The 25,021-nt window shown below is 40.7% G+C and overlaps 2 protein-coding genes across 4 annotated transcripts in view; one reads left to right on the plus strand and one right to left on the minus strand.

Annotated features, from left to right (window-relative positions):
- Positions 1-25,021, minus strand: part of LOC308082585 (serine/threonine-protein kinase 4-like) — a 47,449-nt gene that overhangs the window by 7,151 nt on the left and 15,277 nt on the right. For both annotated transcript variants that reach the window (XM_080424412.1, XM_080424413.1), the window contains exons 9-11: positions 23,869-24,000; positions 22,961-23,165; positions 4,789-4,934 (exon numbers count right to left, since the gene is read on the minus strand). In XM_080424412.1, the coding sequence (XP_080280538.1) occupies positions 4,789-4,934; positions 22,961-23,165; positions 23,869-24,000 (483 nt within the window). The remainder of the gene's footprint in view (positions 1-4,788; positions 4,935-22,960; positions 23,166-23,868; positions 24,001-25,021) is intronic.
- LOC308082586 (uncharacterized protein) lies at positions 14,752-19,423 on the plus strand. Of its 2 annotated transcripts, XR_013932938.1 has the most exons (6): positions 14,752-14,819; positions 15,372-15,469; positions 17,112-17,423; positions 18,706-18,855; positions 19,162-19,192; positions 19,374-19,423. XR_013932938.1 is itself a non-coding variant. In XM_080424414.1 (5 exons), exons 2-4 carry the CDS (start codon positions 15,388-15,390, stop codon positions 18,819-18,821), a joined length of 510 nt encoding a protein of 169 aa, XP_080280540.1. In that variant the 5' UTR covers positions 14,752-14,819; positions 15,372-15,387; the 3' UTR covers positions 18,822-18,826; positions 19,368-19,406. The 2 variants fall into 2 exon arrangements, 1 of the variants encoding a protein (XP_080280540.1); XM_080424414.1 differs by lacking the exon at positions 19,162-19,192 and having other exon boundaries at positions 18,706-18,826; positions 19,368-19,406.

Below are 25,021 nucleotides of genomic sequence, written 5' to 3' on the forward strand. Positions count from 1 at the left end.
TTGAAAGTTATCTGCTACTTTTGAATTTGAATCCTGAAAAGTAACAGTTTTGGACATATGAGGGTTCCACCCAACAGAGACGATATATATTTTAGCCACTCTCATCCTGGAGTCTAGTGTATTTTGGGGATTATAAGCAAAATCTTTATTATTAGTTCATTTATTTGTATTACTTTCCACAAATGTTCAAAGATTTTAGAAAATAGCAGATCTACAGTGAGCTTGTAGAGCAGCTATTTTCACAATAAATGCAGGTGTGCCTTGAGATTTTGACCACCCCAAAAACATTGAAACCAGTACTAAAGAATACACAGCAGAGATATTATACAGCCAGAATACTGTATGTCATCAAAGCCTGAGGCTTATGTAAGAGAGTATTCACCCCCTGAATGACACCTAAGGCAGTGGTTCTCAAACTCTTTCATGTCCCCAAAATTATATGTATTTGGCCACGGACCTCCATCTCAAAATATTTTGTTCCAGGGACCCCCAGAAGCAAACATTTGCGTTACAAATGTTGGCTTTAAAAATATATATAAGCTCATAGCGCGGCACTCAGTGCCCCTCTATGAACTTGTGTATCTGCTATTTTTGAATAGCCAAAGTATAAATTAATGGTTAAAGTGGTTAACATGATTGTGATGCTATATCAATTTATTTAGCTGGGGACCGCCTGGTACCCTGCCAAGGACCCCACTTTGAGAACCAATGACTTAAGGAATAAACATAAGACATGCATAGACAGACTGTACTATGAAAAAGTACCAAGTAAATGCATTTAACGCAGCTCAGCTACATCTTCAGCCTGATTTGTTTTGTTGGGATTACATTTAGTTTTTATTGGGACATTATCATAAGCCACCAATGTACATTTAGTTTGTCCTACCTGCATAAATTACAAATTTGCTGTCCATCTGTCAATGTTTTCATTTCAGTCCTTTTTGTTTTCTTCTTTTGCTTCCGTGTTCTTTTTACCACCTGCCCTATACAGCCTCTCAAACTTGTTCACGTCAAGGACCCCCATCTGAACATATTTTGTGTCAGTATACATTTGATATATTATTTTGTGTCAGTATACATTTATATTATATTATATTTTTGTTGATATATAAGAATTAAATAATTCTTGCATTTGAACACAGAGTTTTTTCTTTCATTACATTGGGGCCCTCATCTGGTCTTCTCCTCCGCACCCGTCGCCTTTGTAGGTGCGCAAAAGACTTGCTTTTTGAGTGGTGCCAACCACTCCTACATTTGACCGTGTCTGTGTGTCTGTGTGTCCGTCTGTGTGTCCGTATGTGTGTCCGTATGAGCACGGCCTCTCTGTATGTTTGAGCACAGCCTCAACAGCTACGGCTGATTGCAACACAAAGATGCAACCATACAGGTACAGGTACAGTACAGTACAGACCGTACAGTACAGTACAGTACAGTACAGTACCGTACAGTACCGTACCGTACAGTACAGTACGGTACAGGTACAGTACAGACCGTACAGTACAGTACGTACAGTACAGTACAGACCGTACAGTACAGGTACAGTACAGTACAGGTACAGTACAGTACAGTACAGACCGTACAGTACAGACCGTACAGTACAGTACAGACCGTACAGTACAGTACAGTACAGTACAGTACAGTACAGTACAGTATAGTACAGTACAGTACAGTACAGTACAGGTACAGGTAGAGGTACAGTACAGTACAGACCGCAGAGTACAGTACAGTACAGTACAGACCGTACAGTACAGACCGTACAGTACAGTACAGTACAGTACAGTACAGTACAGACCGTACAGTACAGTACAGTACAGTACGTACAGTACAGTACAGACCGTACAGTACAGTACAGTATGTACAGTACGTACAGTACAGTACGTACAGTACAGGTACAGTACAGGTACAGTACAGTACAGTACAGTACGTACAGTACAGTACGGTACAGTACACACACACACACACACACACACTTTTGAGTAAAAATACTTAAAATGAGTAAAAAAACTTAAAATGAGTAAAAATACTTAAATATTAGTAAAAATACTTTAAAGTTCCTAAACTGAGTAAAAATACTTTAAATGAGTAAAAATACTTAAAATGCGTAAAAATACTTAAAATATGTTAAAATGAGTAAAAACACGTACAAATCTGTACAAACATTTTAAAGTACTTAAAATTAGTAAAAATACATTGAAGTCATCAAAGTCTGTAAAAAGTAACTAATGAAATGAACTTATGAAAGGCACCACTCTCTTCACACTGGGTGTGATTTTTATTGATATAAGGGGGGAAAAAAGCGTATTAAAAAATCTTGTTTACAAATACACCAGAAACACCACCACAGAGAGGGTTTTACGTTGCACACTGGCTGTGCTCGCCATCAACATATTGCCCCAATAACAGAAATGGCTCCTGCTTACAAGTCTAAAATTAGAGCCCTCTCCTTACTGTCAGCACAGAGCTGTCAACAAGATGCTTCAAAGTAATATAAAACTCCACAGAAGTCTAATGGAATGCACAAAGTACCAAAACATTGGATCTGTTTAATTCTGCTATGTAGTGCACTACATCACAAACTTTTTCATGTCAAGGACCCAAAAAAATATGTATCTGTATATGTATGTTTTCTGTAAATAATGTTAATATTTTAAGCACAGTGTTAGATTATAATGTAGAATATTCATGAGAACGCGTATTAATTACCCACAAACAACTGCAAATGAGAAAATAACAGCGCTGGCTAGTGACCCAATTCTGTTCATGTACTGTGTGGTGTTGCTATTGAAGATGATAGCGTGCTCATGTCACCTGCCACTGTGAGCTGCATCTATTAAACATGAGGCCATGTGTTACTGCATAAAAGTATAATACACCTTAGTGTGTGTGAGTGTGAGTGCTTTCATTCGTTTGACTGTGGTACCGCTACTGTAACATGACTTTTTTGTGTGTGACAGCGATGTCATATTGATGTGTGTGTGTGCGCTCGTGTATCTTTATGTGACACAGAGACTGGGTGACACATTAAACGTAATGAAGTGTGTATTATACATCAAATGAAGACCACTCAGTGTGTGCGAATGTATTAGAGTGGTGTGTGTACTGTACGTGTGAGTAACATTTTGTGTTATACGTCTACTAGCAAAAATGTCATGTCATGCGCACGCGCACACACACACACACACACACACACACACACACACACACACACACACACACACACACTCTCTATTTAAGCATGACAGAGTCTATTCCCTTTGGGACCAAGGTGAAGCTGGGTAGATTACCTGGCTTCAAACTGATGCTTAGAGACACATAAGTGACAAAAACTAAATTAGCAGTTTGAGTAAGCTGCTTCCATGTCTCTGCAAAAATATCTGTTTCTCAGTATTTCACACAACCCCACTATCTCTGCAGATGCAGTCTACCTTTTTTTAGAAGTAGTATTGTTCTCTAGATACCTTTATTTCAGCCCTACTTTATTACCACAACAGCAGAATGTGATTAAAGTGAGTAATGGAAGAAGGTATAATGTGTGCCTCCCAACAACCAGTACTCTTGTTTACATGACATTTCTGAAATCGAGGTACTGCCAAAAGTGGAGAGAGCCAGGACACTAAGGCACAGTGGGTGACAAAAGTTTGAACACCGGAGACAGTAAGTAATTAAGTAAGTGGTAATTAAGTGTACAGCAAAGTTTTAGAGAAGGTTAGGCTCTCACTCAGGCACGTTTTGTACCATCCAACAGTCAAAAACAGCATATAATTATGCTTGTTTTGTTAGAAATCACTTACGAAGTGTGCATAACGGCACAGAATTTGTGCAGAAACCGAAGATGACCTCCCCATCTGGCTTACTTGTAATTTCTCTATTCCTGTGAGAATAAAATAAAATTTTACGGTGCACACCGTCTGCGCGCACAATAGGAAAACTCGTATTATTTAAGCAACGTTGCAGTCACATAGACCTTCATCAGGCATTCTTCAGGTGTTCCTATTGTGCAAGTGCAGACGGTATGCGGGTCATTTTATTTCATTCTCATACGTTGATCCCCGCCTACGCACCCGTCTCGGAGCCGATCAGGTATGCATAACACTTTGTTTCCTTCCATTCCTGTGAGGACATTGTAAACAATAAAGTTACACGACACATTACGTTTAACATAATCTAAATTCACTGGAGGTTGCTGAGACAGCCAACCGAAGAAAAAGTGTGGGTGTAATAGCACACTCGAAAAGCCCACTTGATGCACCTTGCCCAGCATTCCTCCTCCATGATCCCAAGTCACTGTCTAACCTGTTGAACAAGGCCTGACCACCGCCTGTCACCTGGCTGGCCTTGGACTTCCCTTTTACTTGTACAGTATGTAAATCTACCATGTGGATTTTACCTGTGGAAGTTACAGCCCCTGTGGACTATGTGGTTGAACCTGATAAATATGTTGATACTCTGTTTGCACTTTACCTCATGTGGAATGTGCCGATACTCTTTAGCACCTTAATGTCTAATCTCGTGTACATACCTGCTGCTATATGGACCTACCGAAGTGCTACCACCTTTGTGTCTAACCTTATGCACCTTATGTCTAACCGCATGTACACACTGTACCAGGCAGCCAGATTATGCTATATGTAGATATCTTCCTGAAAACAACAGAAACGATGGTGCTTTCACAAAAACTAATTTCACCCACTTCTTTACACCTGTGATGTGACAAATGAAGTTGACTGTGATTCTAAGCAGACAGTGGATTTTAGAAGCCATTAGCCACAACCTGTAACCTGTACTCACCACCTCCAGGTCTCCCTCTGTAGCCTGCTTGTTGTTTTCTCGTCCTCCTCCTCCTCCTGCGTCGTTGTGACTGTTGGCCTCCTTCTCTTTCTGTTCAAAGTACTGCAGGAAGGACGGCTTTGCCGGCTGCATGGTCTCATCTCTCCCTGGACACACGAGGAGGCAAGGCACACGCATTGGTACAGCAGCACATTTTCATAAACAATTCAAAGTGCTTTACGAGGCACAAAAAAGCATTTAAGGGGAAATAAAGAACAAGTGTGAACCACTTAAACCCTCTAGTAGGGTTGCAACAGTAGTTGGACCGCTTTTTTTCCGTCTACACCAAATCTCTTTGCCAAAAATGGAGGTGGTGCGCCTCATCTAGTATTTTAGTGCTCTGATCTGATCACACAGTCACACAGGACGCACTGTATGGCAACACCAGATGAAGGTTTATGGACACAAAGCTGGACCTTAATGGAAACAACCCCAGGGGGCTTCTTTTGGTTATCCGTTTAGCATTCTTTTGTATAAATCTGTGCCACCATGCCTTTTTTTGCAAACTGTTAATGAAGTATTCAATCAAAAATCGATCAAAAAAGCCAACGGTGAAGCAGCACTAAGTTAACAGTAGAGACTGACTACCCAAGTGTGTGTGTGCTTGTTAACGGTGTTTGAATAAGGAATTAAAAATATATATTCTAAGGTGTAAAATGCAGTAACAAAGGGACGTACATTACATGTAACATTTTGTCCTCACACCATCATCCAGAAATTGAAACAGGTGTTAACAACAGACAAACATTTCACAAATTCCACATAATCTACAGTATATTACAAGCAACCACCATTACGGCAGGGAAGATATCAGGATGTGCAAGGTCAAATCCAAAGCTCAGAAAATGCCTGAGTGCTAAGATTAAAAAACATTTTTGAAAGGGAGAGTATCCTCCAAGGTTATCTGCTAGAATAGAATTTGCGATACAGCAGGTACTGTAGATAAGGTTTTGTGAATGCCTTTTTCCACACTGCGCGACACAATGGCCCATAGCTTTAGTTAACTTTTGTAATTAACAACATCCATCATCATAGCAGTTTTCTTTGTAGATCTAATTTCAGATCTCTTTGGCAGAGGTCTTAAACTGTTGGGAGTGGAAGTTTGCCTGCTGGTCTTTTTGTCTTCCCTGAACAAACATGAAGAACAGACTTCTGAATAACAAAACCTTTTCAAAATGAATGACTTCATTGTTGATGGCGCCTCAGATCATTTCCATGATCAACATTAATAAAGGCTAGTGGCTACTGGCTAGGCCTGTCACAATTGTTACATAATGGCAATTATTTCAGATAATCACCATTATTTTTGCATAACCGTCATAATCGTATCCATGTTGAACAATGTTCATACATTATCAAATATTTTTAAAAAACTGCGGAAATACAGATCTACAAGGTGCAGATTGGCTATTTCCATTAGTATGAAGTTATTAAATATGCCAATCATTTCTTTGTTTATTAGATAAAGGTATATCTATCCATCTATCTATCTCTCTCTCTCTCTCTCTCTCTATTCTGGAGAGGATAGTTTGACAGACTTACAACAGGAATTCTACAATAAATGAGCAAAAGCTGTCTGTCTGTCTGTCTGTGTGTCTGTAGTTTCACGTATCTCGCCGTGCCTGGTGTCAAGTTGGTCGGATAGGCGGTTGTGCAGAACCGCAGATCCGACCGATATGCCCATATCGGTCGGATCAAAATTCGCCGTGTGTATCACAGTGGACCTGAGGGCATGATGCGCCTAGGGGGAAGTCGGTTGGATCATTGGATCTCCCAAAGAATACGTCACAGTAGACTCCATATTTAGGCATGCCTGACACGGAACTCCACATATGGGCATAAAGGGGGACAGACAGAGAGACGGACGGACGGACGGACGGACGGGTACAGAGTACAACCTGTACTCTGACAAGGGATATTGCATAACTGGGTGGGCATGCTTTTCCAACGTGCATCGTTCCAGAGTAGGCCTGTGCCAAACGGCACCGGCCAATATACATAATGATAGTTTATTTGATTCAGTCTTAATATCGATTCGTAATTTAAAGTCTACACAGTGGCTTTTAGCTTTCTCAGCATATTACTCAACCGAAGTGCATGATGCAACCAAATGGCCTCTTTATTGATTCTCTTTTTTCCGCCAACAATATGGAGAATCTAAGCTCACAAATACTTCCTACTGTATAAGAAACAAGCAGTATGACTGGCACTCTCCTGTCTGCATTCCTAATTCTACTACAGTAAGAGCAAGGCATCCTGCCCGATACATTAGTACAGTTCAGTGCCTGATGCATGGCTTTAATAACCTACGGTGCTGTGGGCGAGAGTGCTTTTTGACAAAACATCGAGTCTATAGGGTAAGATTCCATTGTGCTGACATTAAGTATACTGTACTGGCATTTAGCATTATTTAACATGATTAAAAAGGCAGCAGAGCTACTGCAGGGCAAGTCTAAGTCTCCAGGGAGGTGATTTTAATGTGTACATAATGCGATAATAATGTTAAGACATTATTTATAATGCCCTAGCTATTATATTCACTATGGCCCATGGTGCCTGTTGGGGTGTAGGAAGTGGTTGTGCAGGAGTGAAATGAGTCTCTGTGGTCTGATTTCTATAGTTTATGAAAAATAGTTTCAACTTTACAGTGTCCTGAGTTAACACTGCTGCAGGTGTGCAATGCACTTCCATGATTAAAGGTAGTCTATACAACAATATGACGTTTCCCTCAAAGTAATACGTGCACATAGAACTGTATATCATATTGAAAAGCAATCTTCAAAGTAGTGTACGTATTGCATAGCCAAAAAGCCATAACACTTGTCAAGATGTTATGTGTATTTATGTGTGCTTGGTGTATAAGGAAGCCAGTCAAGCTTAAGTGTTTTCTTGTAAAATGATCAAGGGGAAGATTTTATTGTGCTAATGTAAGGTCATCTTAAAAGACTAATTAGTGATGTGTAGTCATGTCATATCTACTCAATAACTAACTCCCACGCATAATAAATAAGTTATGTGTATCCTAGATTAAATTTAAGAATTTTTTTGGAGAACTGAATGAGGCCTGGATATGTTTGGTGGAACTCCAGGTTGTTGACATTTCACTACATCTGACCATCCCCTGGGCCCAGTGTAAGGACCTCCAAATGAATATGTAGTTGGCCACGGACCCCCATCTGAAAATATTTTGTGCCATACAAGATTAGTGAATACAAAATGTGAAAAAAAGACGATCTAGAAGCTCACAATGTGTCGCAATGTGTCGTGAGCTTGTAGATCGGCTATTTTCAAATAGCCGATGTACATAGGGTTAAAGTGATTTTGATGCTATATTAACACATTTACCGGGGACCCCCCGGAAACTCCCTCAAGGACCCCTGGCGGTCCCCGGGGTCTACTTAGAGAACCACAAAAAGAATAACTCTCTCCTTTCATCTCCTTTATAAAGTATAATTTATGTGTCTCTTCCACCCGACAGAGAATTAATAGCCGTCCATTTCCTCTCCAGCTAAGTGGCTAGAACTGTCAGCTCACTGCAAGTGCTTCCTGCATTCAATCCTTAAAGCTGGCCAATTCTATGTAATAATTCTAACCATGTTTTGAGTACAGAATGTACTGTAGTCCACTGGTTCTCAATGTGGGAGCTAAATGACTGGTAGTTAGGAACTAAATGGGCCCTTGTGGGTCTGTAACTCCCACCCATAAAGGGCTCGAGTTAACTCAGATTGGAGTTAAATTATTTAGGATTTTATTTTAAACTGTGTACTGGGGTTCCCAGAGCTACACATCGTTATCAAATGAGGGTCTGTGGACTAGTGCATATCAAACTGGGGGTCCTTGAAACTAAAAAGGTTGTAAATCACTGAGGTAGTGCATTTACAGAGCAGTAGTGCGATTCATATGTAAGCTAGTGCGCCAGCACCGTCAACAGTCGATCTACAAGCTCACAAGCTTCGCACTGTGATGCTTGAGAGCTTGTACAGGAGTAGATCTGCTATTTGTTTGTGCACGACCTGGCGTGCAACCAAATGTAAATCAGGCATTACATTTACAAGCCAAGAGAAAGACATGCTGGCCTCTAACCAAATGACTGAAATCAGTCATGGTGATTGAGAACTTGGGTTCCATGGGTTCAAGGGCTTAAAGTAAGTATCCTCCCCGTTCCTCTGCCCACATTGTAATGATCTGTCCTTTCTAGGTCTTATACTGATGAATGCTGCTGTGAAGTTTTTACACCAGAGAGGTTTAAAGCAGTGGTTCTCAAAGTGGGGTCCGGGGACCCCCAAGGGGTCCTTGGGGGGGTTGCAGGGGGTCCCCAGCAAAAGTAGTTAAAATAGCATCAAAATAATTTTAACCTATTATGTTGGCTATTCAAAAAATACCAGATCTACAAGCTCACAACGTGTCACTTTGTGACGCGCTGCGAGGCTTGTACATCTGCTATTTTTGAAACATTTTGGAAAGATCTTGAAAATGTTTGGAAGATGTTTACATCTTCTCTTCTGGGGGTCCCTGGCAAATGCATTTTCAGATGGGGTTCCGTGGCCAAATAAATATCAATGTGGGGGTCCTTGACACAAAACAGTTTGAGAACCACTAGTTTGAAGCATGCTCTTGTGCTCATTCATCAGTAACGGTGTGCATATACCCTGACCTACACCTTCTCCTCAAGCCAAAAGTCTGTTTAATGAATTGTACTTGGTGAATAAAGTGATATATGTTCTCTAGGTGTGAATGTATTTGCAAGTCTGAGTGTTGGCCATGATTTAGACTGGCGATCTGTCAAAGCTGTCTCCCTGTCTTCTGCCCAAATGAATGCTGGGTAGGAACATTAACTGAATTACACTGGTCAAGTGAGGTCGTGTCCACACTAGCTTTACAAATCTTGTTTACATTCTCCGTGAATGAAACGAGTGTTGTGATTGGTCGACAACGATCGTTTCCGGGGGAAATACATACGGAAGTCCCACCCCTGTAGCCACAGTCATGACCAGGATTTTCTCCTCGGAGATGAGTAAGGCTGGGAACGAGGCTAGCCTCTCATCCACTCCGTTTGGTTTGTAAACAGGTAAAAGATTTTCAAAAATATCAGTTTCAGTGTAACCGTGCAGACATGTAAAATGGAATGGAGCCCAATTTGCGCATGCCCATTGTTGCGTGCACCTGGACACGACAACAATAATGGTGGATATGTACCGGGTTGTTTATGTTTGGTTGGAACTGTTAGGACTAATCACACATTTATAAGATCAACTGTACCACTTAACCAGCGAGCAAAGGTGAATGCTGCACCGAATATTTCTTAGTCCACAGCTTAATGTCCGACAGATACGACTGATTTGGAATAACCCCAACTGCGACCTTAGTTTAACCCATTAAGACCTGGAACGCATCTGTCATTTTTTTATTTGAGCTAAAAAGCATTATTTTACACTTTGGCTATTAAAAAATAGCAGATATACAAGCTCATAGCGCGGCACCGAGTGCCGCACTATGAGCTTGTAGATCTGCTATTTTTGAAAAATAGTGAAAATGTGTGCAAATGTTTGAATATATACATTTTTAAAGCGAACATTTTTAACTAAAATCTTTGTTTCTGGGGGTCCCTGGAACAACATATTTTGAGAGGGGGATCCGGGGCCAAATACATATAATTCTGGGGGTCCTTGACATGAAAAATATTGAGCACCACTGATATAGACACATACGTTTTTCAGAATACTGTTGGGATTTAGGAGACATGTAGAATCGGCTTCAGGTCTTAATGGGTTAAGGCCTACACAAACTAAACTAACATCGTGTGGACATTAATTATTTTAAAGAAATTACGGAGATCGAAAATATTTGTTTTGAAAAATATTGAAATGCGTATAAGCGTGTAATCAAGGCCTGAGTTTCACTTTATAACTGAACAGCGGGGAGCGAAGCGGGAAGGATGGTGTATTCCTCTGCATGCATTATGCCATCCCAGTGAAACTCCATCCTCACTGTCAGGTGAAAAGAAGCAGCAGCTTCTGGAGGAGACATGTGGTTGTCTAAACAAGTGGTTCTCAAACTTTTTCATATCAAGGACAACCAAATTAACCCCATCTGAAAATATTTTGTGCCAGGAACCGCCATAAGAGAGGATTTGTGTAAACATTTTCAAAGCTATTCAAAAATGTTCAAAGATTTTCTAGATTTTTTTTAAACTTTCACAACAAAAGCAAGTTTATTATTGTCTATCGGGTCCGGGTCGGGACCCATTCTATTACCGCGGGTCTCAGGTCAATTTATCATTGTGTAGAATACCTGGGTGGATATGAGAAGACCTCTGATCAGCACTGAACAGGACAGGAAGTTGTTGTTGGGTGTTAAGATTCTATAGCAATGGTAACAACACAGTCTTGTCTGTTTTAATTAGTCCTCTCTTTTTAAGTTTTGATTGAAATGGTTGTTTCTCGACGCAGTTTCAGGGAAGGCCTGTTTTAAATCATCTGCAAAGTAAACTCTGCTGATCCGTTCCATCGATGTAACCCCCCCCCCCCTTCTGATTAAAAAAACAAATGCTTCCATCCATTGATGAATGAACAGTAGTATAACTGTCAATGATCAAAAATGGGTCTTCAGACCCCACAGGGTGTTTGAAAACATGCTTTGCCACTTTCCACAGGAGACATGGAATAGCAATGTTTGGTCCATAAATAGTGATCACCCTAATGCTGCATTCACACTGACAGCTACGAAGCTGCAGTCTACCATTTACCAGTCTCTTTTTTTTAGGCTGAGACAGAGTACTAGAACTAAATGATGTATCAGAGGCTACATTATGGTTCATTTGAATTCCTTTTAAAACAAACACAAGCTAAATTTGGTTAGAGCTAGGGGTGTGCCAATACACTAATTTCACAATGCGATACACGATATTGGGCTCACGATATCGATACGATATATGGCACTTTTTTATTATGAAAATATGTGGGGGGGGGGGGGGGGAAAGCTTATGAAAATATATGGGGGGGGGAAGCAAATGCAAACAAATACTTTTGTTTTTGCATTATTATTATTGCCAAAAAAAAAAGGCACACCCCTAGTTAGAGCCATATTCAATACTGTTGCTGTGTTATGGGTGTGCGTGCGTGCGTATCGAGGAATGCGAGTGTCCTTGCACATTAACCCATTAAGACCTGAGGCCGATTCTACAAATGCATTGTAAATCAGTAGTTTTCGTGCCAAGGAGTGTGAGAGTGTGTGTGAGAGAGAGTGAGTGTGTATGTGTGTATGTGTGTGTGTGTGTGTGTGTGTGTGTGTGTGTGTGTGTGTGTTTGTGTGTGTGTGTGTGTGTGTGTGCGTTTGTGGCTGATGGCTAATCAGTGCAAATGAAAAGGCTTCTTTTGTGCAGCTCCATTAGTAAGGATCAATATCTGATTTAATACATTATGCTGCACACACACAGAGATGTGAAAAACACACACACACAACAAAGTCATAAACAGATACACACATCCACATGCGTGCACAGACACACCCACGCCACGCCACACACACACACACACACACACACACACACACGTTTCTATTGATATACTTGTGAGGACATAAAAATCTTAGGACAGCATTGAAAATAGCAGGGAAAAAAAATAAAAAAGTAGATCAGCTATTTTTAAGTGTGTGACATTGCCGCATAATGTATAATGTATGTATGTATAACAAACTGTAACCCCAACCTCTAAATGCCTTATCCTAACCAGTGACCACAACCTGAATCTTTTCCTAACCGTAAGCCTAACTCTAAACATTGTCTTCAACTATAAAACCACCATTTCTCTTGTGAGGTCCAGGAAAATGCTCCTCACGATGCCTATTGCTCAAATTATACAATAATTGTGGGGATATTTGGTCCTCACAAGTATACTATACCCCACGCACGCACGCGCGCGCGCGCGCGCGCGCACGCACGCACGCACGCACGCACACACACACACACACACACACACACACACACACACACACACACACACACACACACACACACACACACACACACACACACACACACACACACACACACACACACACACACACACACACACACACACACACACACACACACACACACACACACACACACACACACACACACACACACACACACACACACACACACAGCTTAAGGAAAGACAAATGGTGATGTAATTACAGTCTAAATGTTCCTGTGTTAATGTGGTTTAAAACTGCAGGAAGAGAAGATCCATGCTAACACAATACTATGACATTAGACTCGAGTGTGTGTGTGTGTGTGTGTAATATAGGCTAATGTCTGTAATCATGTACTGTATAGTGCATGGTGTGAAATGCACAGGTTTGAGCGAGTGTCTTAAATATATACATTTATCTGTAATTAAGCCAACAATCAGAATTTCGAATTAATAGTCGTTGCTTTTTTAAGGTTTTTCATGAATTTATGCTCTACTTGATTATACGTCACACAAAAGTAGCAAAAATAGCCAATCTACAAACTCAAACCGCTTTTGAGCTTGTAGATCTGCTTTTTTAATATTTTGGACATATGAGGTCTCCACCCCACAGCAACGATATCTTCAAATTCAGCTTTTTGTGTGTCTTTGAACTAGTATCTCTGATGTATGTATCTTGTGTGTATGTGTGTGTGTGTGTGTGTGTGTGTGTGTGTGTGTGTCACATAACATGAGGTCATAGCATGAGGTCATCACAAACTGTCACTTTATTTGCAGCACAATATTCACGCTCTGCGTGGATGTTGCCATGGCACAAACGGCGGTTTAAATTATTGTGAATAAATTGCACGAAATAAACGCTCCCTGTGTGTAAGGACCTCTATTCAGACAAATGTGTTTAGGAGTCAAATGTACTCATTAATCATTCTCCTGTAGACTCCAGTGAAATACACATATCGTTGCTGTCGGGCAGAAAACTTGCATCTCCATATTTCAACTTCTCTATATGTGCTATTATTGCCATGGACATACGAGGTTTCCACCCGACAGCAACGACATGTAGGGAAATGAGAAAGGGAATAATCATGTATGTTTATTGTTTATAGGGTGGATACTAGGATACCTCATTGTGCACCAGCAATACTGCGCTTTCAAGACCTTCTACAATGAATTTCAGACCTAGTCACTAAATTGAAGTATGTTTAACCACTTTCAGCCTGGCAAAAAAAAATCAGACATTATCAGAAAATATCAGATCTACAAGATGACTTTGTGACGTGTTGTGAGCTTATAGATCGGCTATCTTCGTGCTATGAAGTAAACAGAGCTTAAGTGGTTATAAAGGGCAACTTTGCCCATTTTTGATCTAATCAAATCTAATTGTTCTTTTATGAGGACATGAAGAATGGGCTCTGTCACTCCTCAAGCTGCTCCTGGTTTTCATGACCTAATATGGCCTTTCCTCTAGCACCACCGTGAGCCCAAAATGTCAACTACGCACACAAGGTATATCTACTGTATGTAACTAGAAGGTCGCGGCCCTCCCGTCTAGTAGCCTGGCCCGCACATCGGAGACAGAGACAGAAGAGCGTGTAGACGTTCCTTGCAACACCGGTGCTTGTTTCTCGCACATGATTTGGCAACGCGCAAAACGAAAGCGAAACCTAACTGCAGCATGCAAACCGAAAGCGAAACCTAACTGCATCATGCAAACCAAAAGCGAAACCTAACATGCAACTGACAAACGGACAAACTGACAATTTCCCACTGACAATTTCCCAGTTACAGCAAGTTTGCCGATTGTCATTGTAGTATAGATGTGATTGTGGTGACTCCAAGGCCGGCCCACACACAAACTCACACACTCACACACTCACTCACACACACACTTCCTGTGTGACCTCCTGGCCACTAGGTCTCATCCTGTGCACATTTACTGACATTATTTACTATACATAAGGTGGGACTGAATCAATCGTCTAACGCTAGCATCTTGCCTTTCCAGAAAACCAATTAGAAGCAGACAAAGCATTGTTGGTAAGTTATTATATCGTTATTATAACGCATTATGTATATCATCACCTTGCTAAAATAATGGCATATGTAATTTTTTAAAGTTTTACAGAAAACCAAAAAAAAAACTGAATCAAGACAAAATATGATATTTCTTAATCATTTCACCCAAAACGTTTGTAACAATAACTATTGACATACAAATAACGCTGTCTGTCAGTTATGTAAAATAAGAGGATTAAATGTCTTAGGCCAATTTGTGTTTTGACTTAGGTTATTGTAAATCTGACTTAGGCCAAATTATTTCTGGAGTAGACTTCACATTTTCTTTGACTTAGGCAACATAAAATGGCCTAGGTCAAACTCTTGACATAGGCCATTATACTACTTATTACACATTTTTAAAGGATATAGGAGATTTTACCAGAGGTGGCCTGTGTCACGAAGAGCTGATTTAGGCAAAAATTACATATTTTAGGAAGGTGACACGAGCGAGCGAGAGAGAGACTAACATCATAGCAAATCAAATGAAATAAGCATTAAGTTTCTAACAAAAGTTTTAAATCTTTGTTTCAGTCATGCAGAGGGTAGAATGGAGATCTATTCTAGATGCTTTGCCATGAACAGGATGCTGATTCTGCTATGCTGCATAATCTGGATTTTCTCACTAACTGGTAAAACGTGCAGCTTTGAGCACACTATTCCTTTTACCAAAAGCAGCATCGGTCTTTTCTGAATCAGGGTCTATCGAAAATCTTGAAAGCGTTCACAGCCCTCCTAGACCCTCGAGACAGACTGCTGGGTCACACAATTTTCAAATGCTTCCACCTAAAGCCTAAATTATGGTCCGTCACGCGATGGTGTCGTGCCCCGAAGGACGGCAGGGAATAGCAGACCAACAAGCTCACAACGCGTAGTATCTGCGACGCGTTTGTGAGCTTGCAGATCTGCTATTCTCGAGACTCTCTCCGTCTCGCGCCGAAGTATGGATCGGGCTTAACTATGAGTACAACGTACGGAAGCACTGAAAATGCTGAGAGAATATGGTGAATGTCCGGCCTCCCCTCCACTAACATTTAGTCTTTGCAGACGCGTAAATAAATCCTACTGTAAATCAAATTAATCAGAGCGTACCGAGGTTGCTGCTTATCAGAAATGTTAATTCAAAACTATATTTGAAAGATATTTTAAAATGTATTTTCGTGCAAGGAAATGACAAAAATATGACAGCTTTCCGTTCGCAACTTTCAGGAGGTGTAATTACAGACTCGCTGACACATTGGAAGATTGTATAAGAGTTTTCTGCTTGAGAGACTACAGCCCAGTGCCCACCCATCTGACCACTTAACACAACAGCCTTAGAGCAAAGTACAAAAATTACCTCATGTTATGTGATCAGACTTCCATGAGAGGAGTAGTATACTTTAAGTTCCTAGTTATCTGTATCATAGTGAAAAAAAATCTAGGAAATCATTTGGATCTCGGACTGTGAGTGAGTCATCTATGACCCATCTATGGCATATGATGACTCCAACTTTGGGCAATGTTTCTGCACAATCACCGCTCCATTGCTGTTCATTATAAAATTCAAGTTAAATATTTCAAAAAGTATAAAAAAAAGAAGGAAAAAAGATTAGTGGTGGTTCATCTGTTGCATTCTGTCACAAAGTTTAGCGCTGATCTGTCCAGTGGTTTGGGTTAGGGTTAGATAACTAGGCTTGTGCAGAGCCATTACTGTTAACTCATTGAGTGCCATTAACGTGTTTCACGTGTTTTAGCGCTATGGTAAAAAATAGAAAAAAATGAAATGAAAAAAAGAAAAATAATAATAATAATAATTTGCAGCTCCATCCACTCCTTGTTTAACTTATAACTGAAAAAGGCTGTATCTCGCTTCCTAAGCACTTTTTTTTTACTTTGAAAAATAATAAAATCGTAATGGCCAGAAATAGATTAATAATAAGATTAATAATTTGGGCACTCAATGAGTTAATGTTATGTTATTAAAATCTTAAGTGTTTTACCATTTTTTTTGGGGCACACTTGCAATACTCTCACGGCCCACAGGTTGGGAATCGCTGCTCTACAAAATTAACACAACAAACCATTTAACTCTGAGAGTGAACAAATGGAACCAAATAAATGAACCCTTATGGGTCCATTTGGTTCCATTTGTTCACTCTAGGAGTTAAATGAACACTAGGGATTTCCCCTACATAATGGGGGTCCCAGGCCTAATGAATATCAAAGTGGGTGTCCTTGAAACGAAAAGGTTTCAGAACCAAGTTTGGTTTATTCAATTTCCACTTTCCTCAGATGGGGACATCATCTCCCAGCTGGCTGGCAGCACGGTGACGCTGCCCTGTACCAACGAGTCACAGAGCAACCTCATCCAGCTCGTATGGAAGAAGAACGGGGAGACGCTGTTAACCGTTGCACCACGGAAGGGACAAATCCACGCCCATCCTAATGGTACCAGGCTCAACATAAACATGAGTCTGAGTGCCGCCCACTTTTATCCACTGGTGTTAAAGAGAGCAGGTGTCTCGGATTCAGGAAACTACACCTGTGAGGTATATAGCAGGACAAGACTCTGGGAGCAGCACTGGGAGCTGCTCATCACCACAGGTGAGCTGATTCCTCATGGGACATAATGTCTGCAATCAACTGGCTTAAGCCATTCAATCCAGGAACGCATCTCTGTCAGATCTACACGCTATGAAAATTTGTGCAAATATTTTAATATATATATTTTTAAAGCGAGCATTTGTAACTCAAATCTTTGCTTCTGGAGGTACCTGCAACAACATATTTTGAGATCGGGGTGTAAATCCTAACAGTTTTTTGAAAGAAAAAATACTATGTTGCTATATCAGTGGTTATCAAACTTTTTCATGTCAAGCGGACAAAATGATGATGTATTTGGCCGCGGACCCCCATCTCAAATCATTTTGTTCCAGGGACCCCCCTAGAAGCAAAGATTTGTGTCACAAATGTTCCCTTTAAAAAAATATATATTCAAAGATTTGCACAAATGTTCACGATTTTTAAAAAATAGCGGATCTACAAGCTCGTAGCTATGAGCTTGTATATCTGCTATTTTTTAAAAGCCAAAGTATAAAATAATGGTTATAGAGCGTGCCAAAAATCCTGAAGGGGGCGTCAACAAGTGTCTTTTGGTAGCTGCGGACATCTTTGAGGGGTAAAAACCAGGTTGACTTAACATTGCCCAATGCCACGCCCAATGCCTCGCCCCCCCGTGGTGACGACACGTTGGCACGCTCTATAGCTAAATTCTAAATTTACACAGATGCGTTCCCGGATTGAATGGGTTGATAAAATGATTACTGTAGTAACAACGCCTTCGGTGTCCAATAATAACTGAGTGACTTGGTTGGAGTGAAATTGCCAATGTTATCCTGGTGTCTCCTGTTTTGGGCATGTCATTATAGCTGAACATTTCCTAAATGTTAAATTTTTTAACACACATATTTTTGCTACTTTTAAAAATAGGGCACAAGTGGTCAATCTGACCTCACTATCGATAAAAGTCATTACAGAGAGATAAACTACTGTGCATGTTACTACCTGCATAGTGTAAGTCAGCCATTCTCAACTGGTGGGCCATGAGGATATGGCAAGTGGGCCCCCCAATGATTGCAGCTTTAACTGAAACAACTTTGTGTGGAGAATATATAAATAATAAAGCAGACATGACACAAGGCTCACTAGGCTACTACTTTGATTTATAAGTTCCAGAATAATAGACGTTGGTCAGACTCCTGACTTCTGCTTCTTGTCAAAACTATGAATAACTGAACTATAGCCAAAACTGTTACATGATGCAAACGTATGCACAGGCATAAATCAATGATTGCTTATGGATATTATAATTCGACTCTTTTTGCAGATGACACGGTGAATGACACTGGTATAAGTGAAATGAGAAACCCACTGGTGATGGCGGTAGTGGTGAAAGCTCTAGCAGTGTTGCTGATCATTGTGGTTTCCTGCTTCAGCCTATGAGCCCGGTAAGCCCCGCTCCAGCCGTGTGACAATGGTGGGCCCAGTCACAACATCTCTCACAACACCCCCAGCTATCATCCATTAACTAAAGCTCACACTATTTTAATTTAATGTATACACACCGTAGTATCGCTTGCCAACCACAACTGATCTTCAAGCTGACAACGCATTGCATCACTTAAGAAAAGTCTTTACATCTCATTACTCTTTTTACCTCAAGAGCCCATCTTCGAAGTATGCAGAAAGAAACAAGAAACTAAGAATAGATTGCATTATCAGGATAGAACCAAGATGCATTCACAATGCAAAAGAACGACCATTAATCTCAATGTCTTCCCAGAGGACACAATCCACCTCCATTAACACAAAGGGTAAATATCAGAAGTAACCAACATGACAAGTAGTATCACATCGTGCAGCTTTTTTAGTGTTGACCTGACCTCTTTTATTTAGTCATTATATTAATTATATTGCCCTTTCGTTCATTTTTCATGACACTTTACATTATTAAGCCATGTATTCTTCTTCTATCTGCTCTTTTTCAAGGTGCAGCAGAAGCACAGAGAAGACATGCAAAATGCCTCAAAAGTACTGAATCCACCTTTTTGTTGCCAAGTACGGTAACTGTCAACTGAAGTCAGGTATAACTTGAGAATACAAAGGGAAGAGGGATAGGGATTTTGCATAATCGTCATAATCATTTCCATGTTGAAAAATGTTCATACATTTTCAAATGTTTAAAAAGATAGCAGATCTACAAGCTTATTTATTTTTTAAAGCTAGACAAAGTTTGTCATTTACTTTTATATTTAAGTTATTTGTCCTGCCCTGAGGATCTTTTATTTATGAAGCCAATCATTCATGTGATCCAATGTTCAATCCCCAAAACACAATTTATCGTCAAGTAAACTGTCATGATCGTAACGGCCCTAAAGAGGGACGTTGTTTGTTGGAGGAGGTAAAAGCTTACTCTAAGATTCAAATTGCATTGTGAATAAATAGCAAAACCACAGTTTTGTTTGTTGTTGTTGTTGTCAGACAATCCGACACTCGCCTATACTGCCCTGCCAAGGTAAAGTGCAGTAACTACGAAAAAAAAAATCACTGAAAAATGGGTTTAAAAGTGATTCAACTGGTCAGCCAAATGAGATATCGGCATATAAGTGATATTACACTAATTGTACATCTGTTCTTGAGGTAATTGAGTATCCCCCAAAATCACAAAGGCTAATTTGACCTTTGGGATACACAAATAAGTCGGTGTGTCCAAAAACGTAGTTACTGCACTTTACAATGGCAGGGCAGTATAGGTGCTATAGGCGAGCTACAGGTGTGAAGATGAGGGGGGTTTCTTCACACAACTATTTCTACCACTGAAACTCCCTCTGTGTGTATGCCTTCTGACTGTTCACATTGTTGTGAGCATTAGCGTCAGTGTTGCCAGATTCTGCGAGAGAAACAAGCAGCCAGGTCTACGAAACAGGCCCAAAAGCAGCTACAAGGCTGCATGATTTTCAAGTTTCACCACTAGAAACCTATATACACTGACTATTTGAAAATAGCCGATCTACAAGCTCACAACATGTCGCAATGCAACGTGTTGTGAGCTTGTAGATTGGCTATTAAAAAAAAAAAAAATCAGTCTTTTAAACATTTTAACAACACAAATCTTGTATGGGGGACCCTGTCATCAAATATTTTCAGATGAGGGTCCATGGACAAATGCATATTAATTTGGGGGTCCTTTGAGAATCACTGGTTTAAATAACATTAGGATGGAAGTCCAAATAAGCAACTACACTTTAGAAACAAGCCCCAAAAATAAACCAACAACATTCAACTAGCAATAATTAGGAGCGACTTTACAGAAAAACAAGCCCAAAGTCGCTTATAATAAGCGGACTTGGCAACACTGATTGGTGTCACCAGCACCACCAGGCATCTGGTGCTTCAGCCCCAAATCTATTTGACAGGAAAACATCTATAATCATAGAGGTTCCTTTACCAAGTTCTGCACGGACTGAGGAGACATGACAATCCTGCTTCCGTTAGCCCCAGGCCAACAGAGCTGTAAGCCCTGGACTAATGGTGGCCTTTAGCAGGGCTAAACATAGTGTGAAAACGCCTCATGGTTTTATTTCTTAAAAGGGTATTCATTTATTTTCCCCAGTCAAGGTGTCTGCAATTCAGCGGGGTTGAATTGCTTCGGCAATAAGCGCTTGGGGGGGGCAACCCTGTATACCGGCCATAAATTAGAATTTTTTCTCAATACAGATGATACACTTTTAAAAAAGGGAAACTTTGCCTTTGACGTTTCCTGTCAAGCAATTATTAGCTGTTAGGACTCAACTGACCGGTATATTGTGCATTGATTGATTGATTGAACACTTAATTAACAGTTTGCAAAAAAACACAGGAAGTACAGTTCTATACAAGGTCTGCTAAAAGGATTAAACCCAAGGTTAGGAAGCACTATGGCTTGAATCCATTGGGGTCCTGTGTATTCATTCAATCCATTGAAACATTTAGTGATGGACAAATATAGTAATAAAATATAGAGTTGTAATCAAAAATAAAAATATGTACAGTAAACAGTTCGGGGGTGGGCATTTCTGGTGATAGGCTTGGACTTTTTACAGGGGCCAGTTCCGAATTGCAGCCACCTGTAAGCGAGTATTATCAGAATATAGTGCTTAAACCTTTTCATAAAAAACATTGTTTTAACCAAAAAATATCACTTACTCTACCTTTAAAAGAATGAAGGATTATGACTTTAAAACATTGCAGTGCTCATCAGTGGGGATGATTTAGGGACCCATTTAACACATTGTGTGCCAGAGGTTTATTAAAATACTGTACGTTCAGTGCCTGCATTTCTTCCATCCACTTACGTTGATACGTTTCGTGCTGTAGAAGGCCCGACGCGGAAGTGCATGTAAACAAAGCGTGCGTGCGAGACGGCGGAGGGTCCCGACTAACGCCTGGAACAATAATATTTCTAACGCGATCCTCCATTGCAGAGTGATCCACCACGTTAAAAAGAAATGGAGATATTAAGCTTTTAGTCAAGGAGTTAACATTGGAAAGGCCGACCGGAGGGATTTTTGACATGGATCCACATCCGGCCTCTCCTTCTCAGAGACTCCTTGGATGATCGCCCCACGTATAAAAAAAAAAATTGGTCAAAAACGGTCTGGACCGACATGATGCATGGATTCTCAAAAACGGTCCGGACCGTTTTTGGCACACAATGTGTTAAATTAAGCCCACAAGTCATTTTAGACCAATTATTTTAATGATGGGACAGACTTATGTAGCCGATTAATATGCATGCACACATACCTACACACAGGCAAATAATTATGTAAAAGATACCTGGCTACACCCCTCCCCTCACACACACACCAATGCTCTACAGCAGGGCTACTCAACTTAAGATGGCTCAGGGGCCACTCAGCAAAATACCAAAAGTCCAAGGGGCCGCAAGCTAAAATGTCCTATTTTGGATTTTTCGATTATGTAACACACACTACACATTGTTATTGTTATAAGAAAATGTACATTTTGACATCATATTATTTTCTCTGTACCTGTTTATTTTATGTGTATGTCCAGTGGCATCAGTTACAGCAAAAGCTAAGGTATGGCAAGGTTAGGGTTGCCAACTCCCAGAGATTGAAATAAGGGACACCTATCCAAAGCCGCGCGGCCGAAAAAAAATGGGGGTCAAACCCCCCAAAAAAACCTGAAATGCATAAAAAACTATGCATTATACCTGTAACAATTGATGCACCTGTATGTATGTCTGTCTGTTTGTTTTTGGAAAAAAATTAAGCAACCCATATATTTGAACGGAAATGTATATAAAAAGAATGGTTTTGACCATGAGGGGCCGCAGAGACGCTGCGTTGGGGCCTGGTTGAGTAGCGCTACTCTACAGTGTGACACTGTGACAGTGTGAATGTGCCCCCTAGTGGCTATAAAAAGAAGTGCAATGTGATTCAGCAGCTGTTTGCTATCCTGGAGGTTTCACATTCAGGGTTGGGAGAAAGAAATGACAGTTACTGTCCGCAGCCAAATACATATCAATTTGGCGGGTCCTTGGTCCTTGAAATAAAAGGAATTAAAATGCGTCTTACTCTTCATGGTACCGCAGTCCTCGTCGTCCTCCTCATCAGAGTTGATGACCATGGTACCGAGCTGGGACTGCATGGTCCCCGTGTCTTCATCGTGCTCTATCATGGTGCGGGCCGTCCCGCCCATTGAAGAGAGAGAGCGGACCGTCCCGGAGTCGCCCGTCCCCCCCGCTAACACCATGGTCCCCTGGTCAACCTCGTCCTCGTCCTGCAACACAGGAGAGAAGAAGGGCTGAGGGAGTGGTTCTAAAAGTGGGGTCTGCCGGGGACCCCCAGGGGTCCTTCTGAGGGTTGCAGGGGGATGCCCACAGCAAAAAGTGTTGATAATACAGCATCAAAATCTATTTAACCACTTTCATCCTATATTATACATCGGCTATTTGAAAAGAGCAGATCTACAAGCTTACATCACATGGCGATGCGTTGTTGTGAGCTTGTAAAACAAATATATATTAAAAGATTTTAACGACAGAAATCTTACATGGTACTGCCACACAATATTTTAATGGGGGTCTGCGTTTTTAACTCGTACGGCTGTACTTTTAAAAATGTAAATTATAAAATATATAAAATATTCAATCAATCAAACAAAGCTTTAAAGATGGCACCGGATATTCCAGAATGTTATTTCCAGAATTGGAATACAGCCCTGGTCTCTGTTTTTGGACGATATCCAAAGTTAAATTCTGTTCAACTAAACTTTTTAAACTGATAATTGTGTTTTCTACTGCTACCATCTTTGCTTCGTTCCAGATACAGCATCTAATGTGCGTGCATGGCAAAAGAACAGCGAAATTACAGCAGTGTAGGCTTGAGTATTTCCAGTATTGTATGCCGTACTGTTAAAATGGGCCACCAAATCAGTGTTTGTGTGCTAGTTCTGAGTGCAGCATGTGTGTGCGCGTACTCACTGAGTTGTCGTCATCCTCTGCGTCCAGTTCTCTCTGTTCAGCCTCCTCCTGTTTCTTCAGCTTGATGTCCATGGCGTCCGTTATCAGAGCTCTGAGGATGGAGCTGGACTTGGCCGCCCGGATGAAGGGATGCTGTCAAACACAACAGAAAGAGAAGAGAAATGGCTGAGGCATGTGGCGACAAACACATGGACCCTAGCATCCCTATTCTGGGCATGTCATAATAGGAGAGCATTCGGCAAAGATTGTAGATCTACAAGCTCACAACGTGACGAGGGCTGAGTACAACAGACCTCTGACTGCAGTCAACAAAGTACATTTCGGGGGTTTCATTGGTTAAAGGAGTAGTTCACCCAACTCGCACGACTCAACAATTACTACCAACATTAGCGCATCAAATACAACTACCAACCAATTCTAACAACTACATTTCATTGCTGTTTGCAGAAACCTTTTATCTCTTATTTCAACTTTTCATGTTTTTTTTGTTGTAAATTAATACTACTAGACCATACCCGGTGAAGTGCGCAGGCAAAAGTAGTTGCAAACGTGGGGTTATTGCACGTCCTACTGTGCATACATACATATATGCACACACACACACACACACACACACACACACACACACACACACACACACATATATTCTGTCATGCATTGTACTTATATTAGAATGAATTGATTACTACAGCAAAAATAATTATACAACACTGTTATTACAACTTGTACAACTATTATTTCAACTTAACAACAACAATATAATTATGTGCATGCAGATATGCACGTAAAGGGTGCACATTCAACAGTGGAGAATGTATGGGCGTCCTTAACAAAGAAACGCTCTCCACCATTCGTTGCGATACGGGGCGACCGTGTTTAGGGGCGAGACAATTAGGCGCAGATTGCTCACCCCAGACCGTTCGGTGCGAGCCTGGGCGACCGTGTTTAGGGGCGAGATTGTGGAACGGTCGTATCGTTAGCTTGTACAGATTTTCGGAGAGTCGACATGGTGTAATGGCTAGATGAGATTAACTTTTGTGTCTCTGGTGGAGAGATTTACGTAAACGCGACGTGCTACCACCTTTGCACGAAAAGATTGCATTGCATTGCATTTCATGCACACACTCTCTCTCTCACTCTCTCACTCACTCTC

Source organism: Gymnoscopelus braueri (assembly GCF_963280865.1).
Source record: "Gymnoscopelus braueri genome assembly, chromosome: 3".
Taxonomy (NCBI): Eukaryota; Metazoa; Chordata; class Actinopteri; order Myctophiformes; family Myctophidae; genus Gymnoscopelus; species Gymnoscopelus braueri.

Coding starts and splice junctions, on each gene's coding strand:
- LOC308082586 (XM_080424414.1), top strand. CDS start 15,388: ATGGAGATCTATTCTAGATGCTTTGCCATGAACAGGATGCTGATTCTG. Junction 15,470..17,111: donor CTGGATTTTCTCACTAACTG/GTAAAACGTGCA, acceptor CACTTTCCTCAG/ATGGGGACATCATCTCCCAG. Junction 17,424..18,705: donor GGAGCTGCTCATCACCACAG/GTGAGCTGATTC, acceptor CTCTTTTTGCAG/ATGACACGGTGAATGACACT.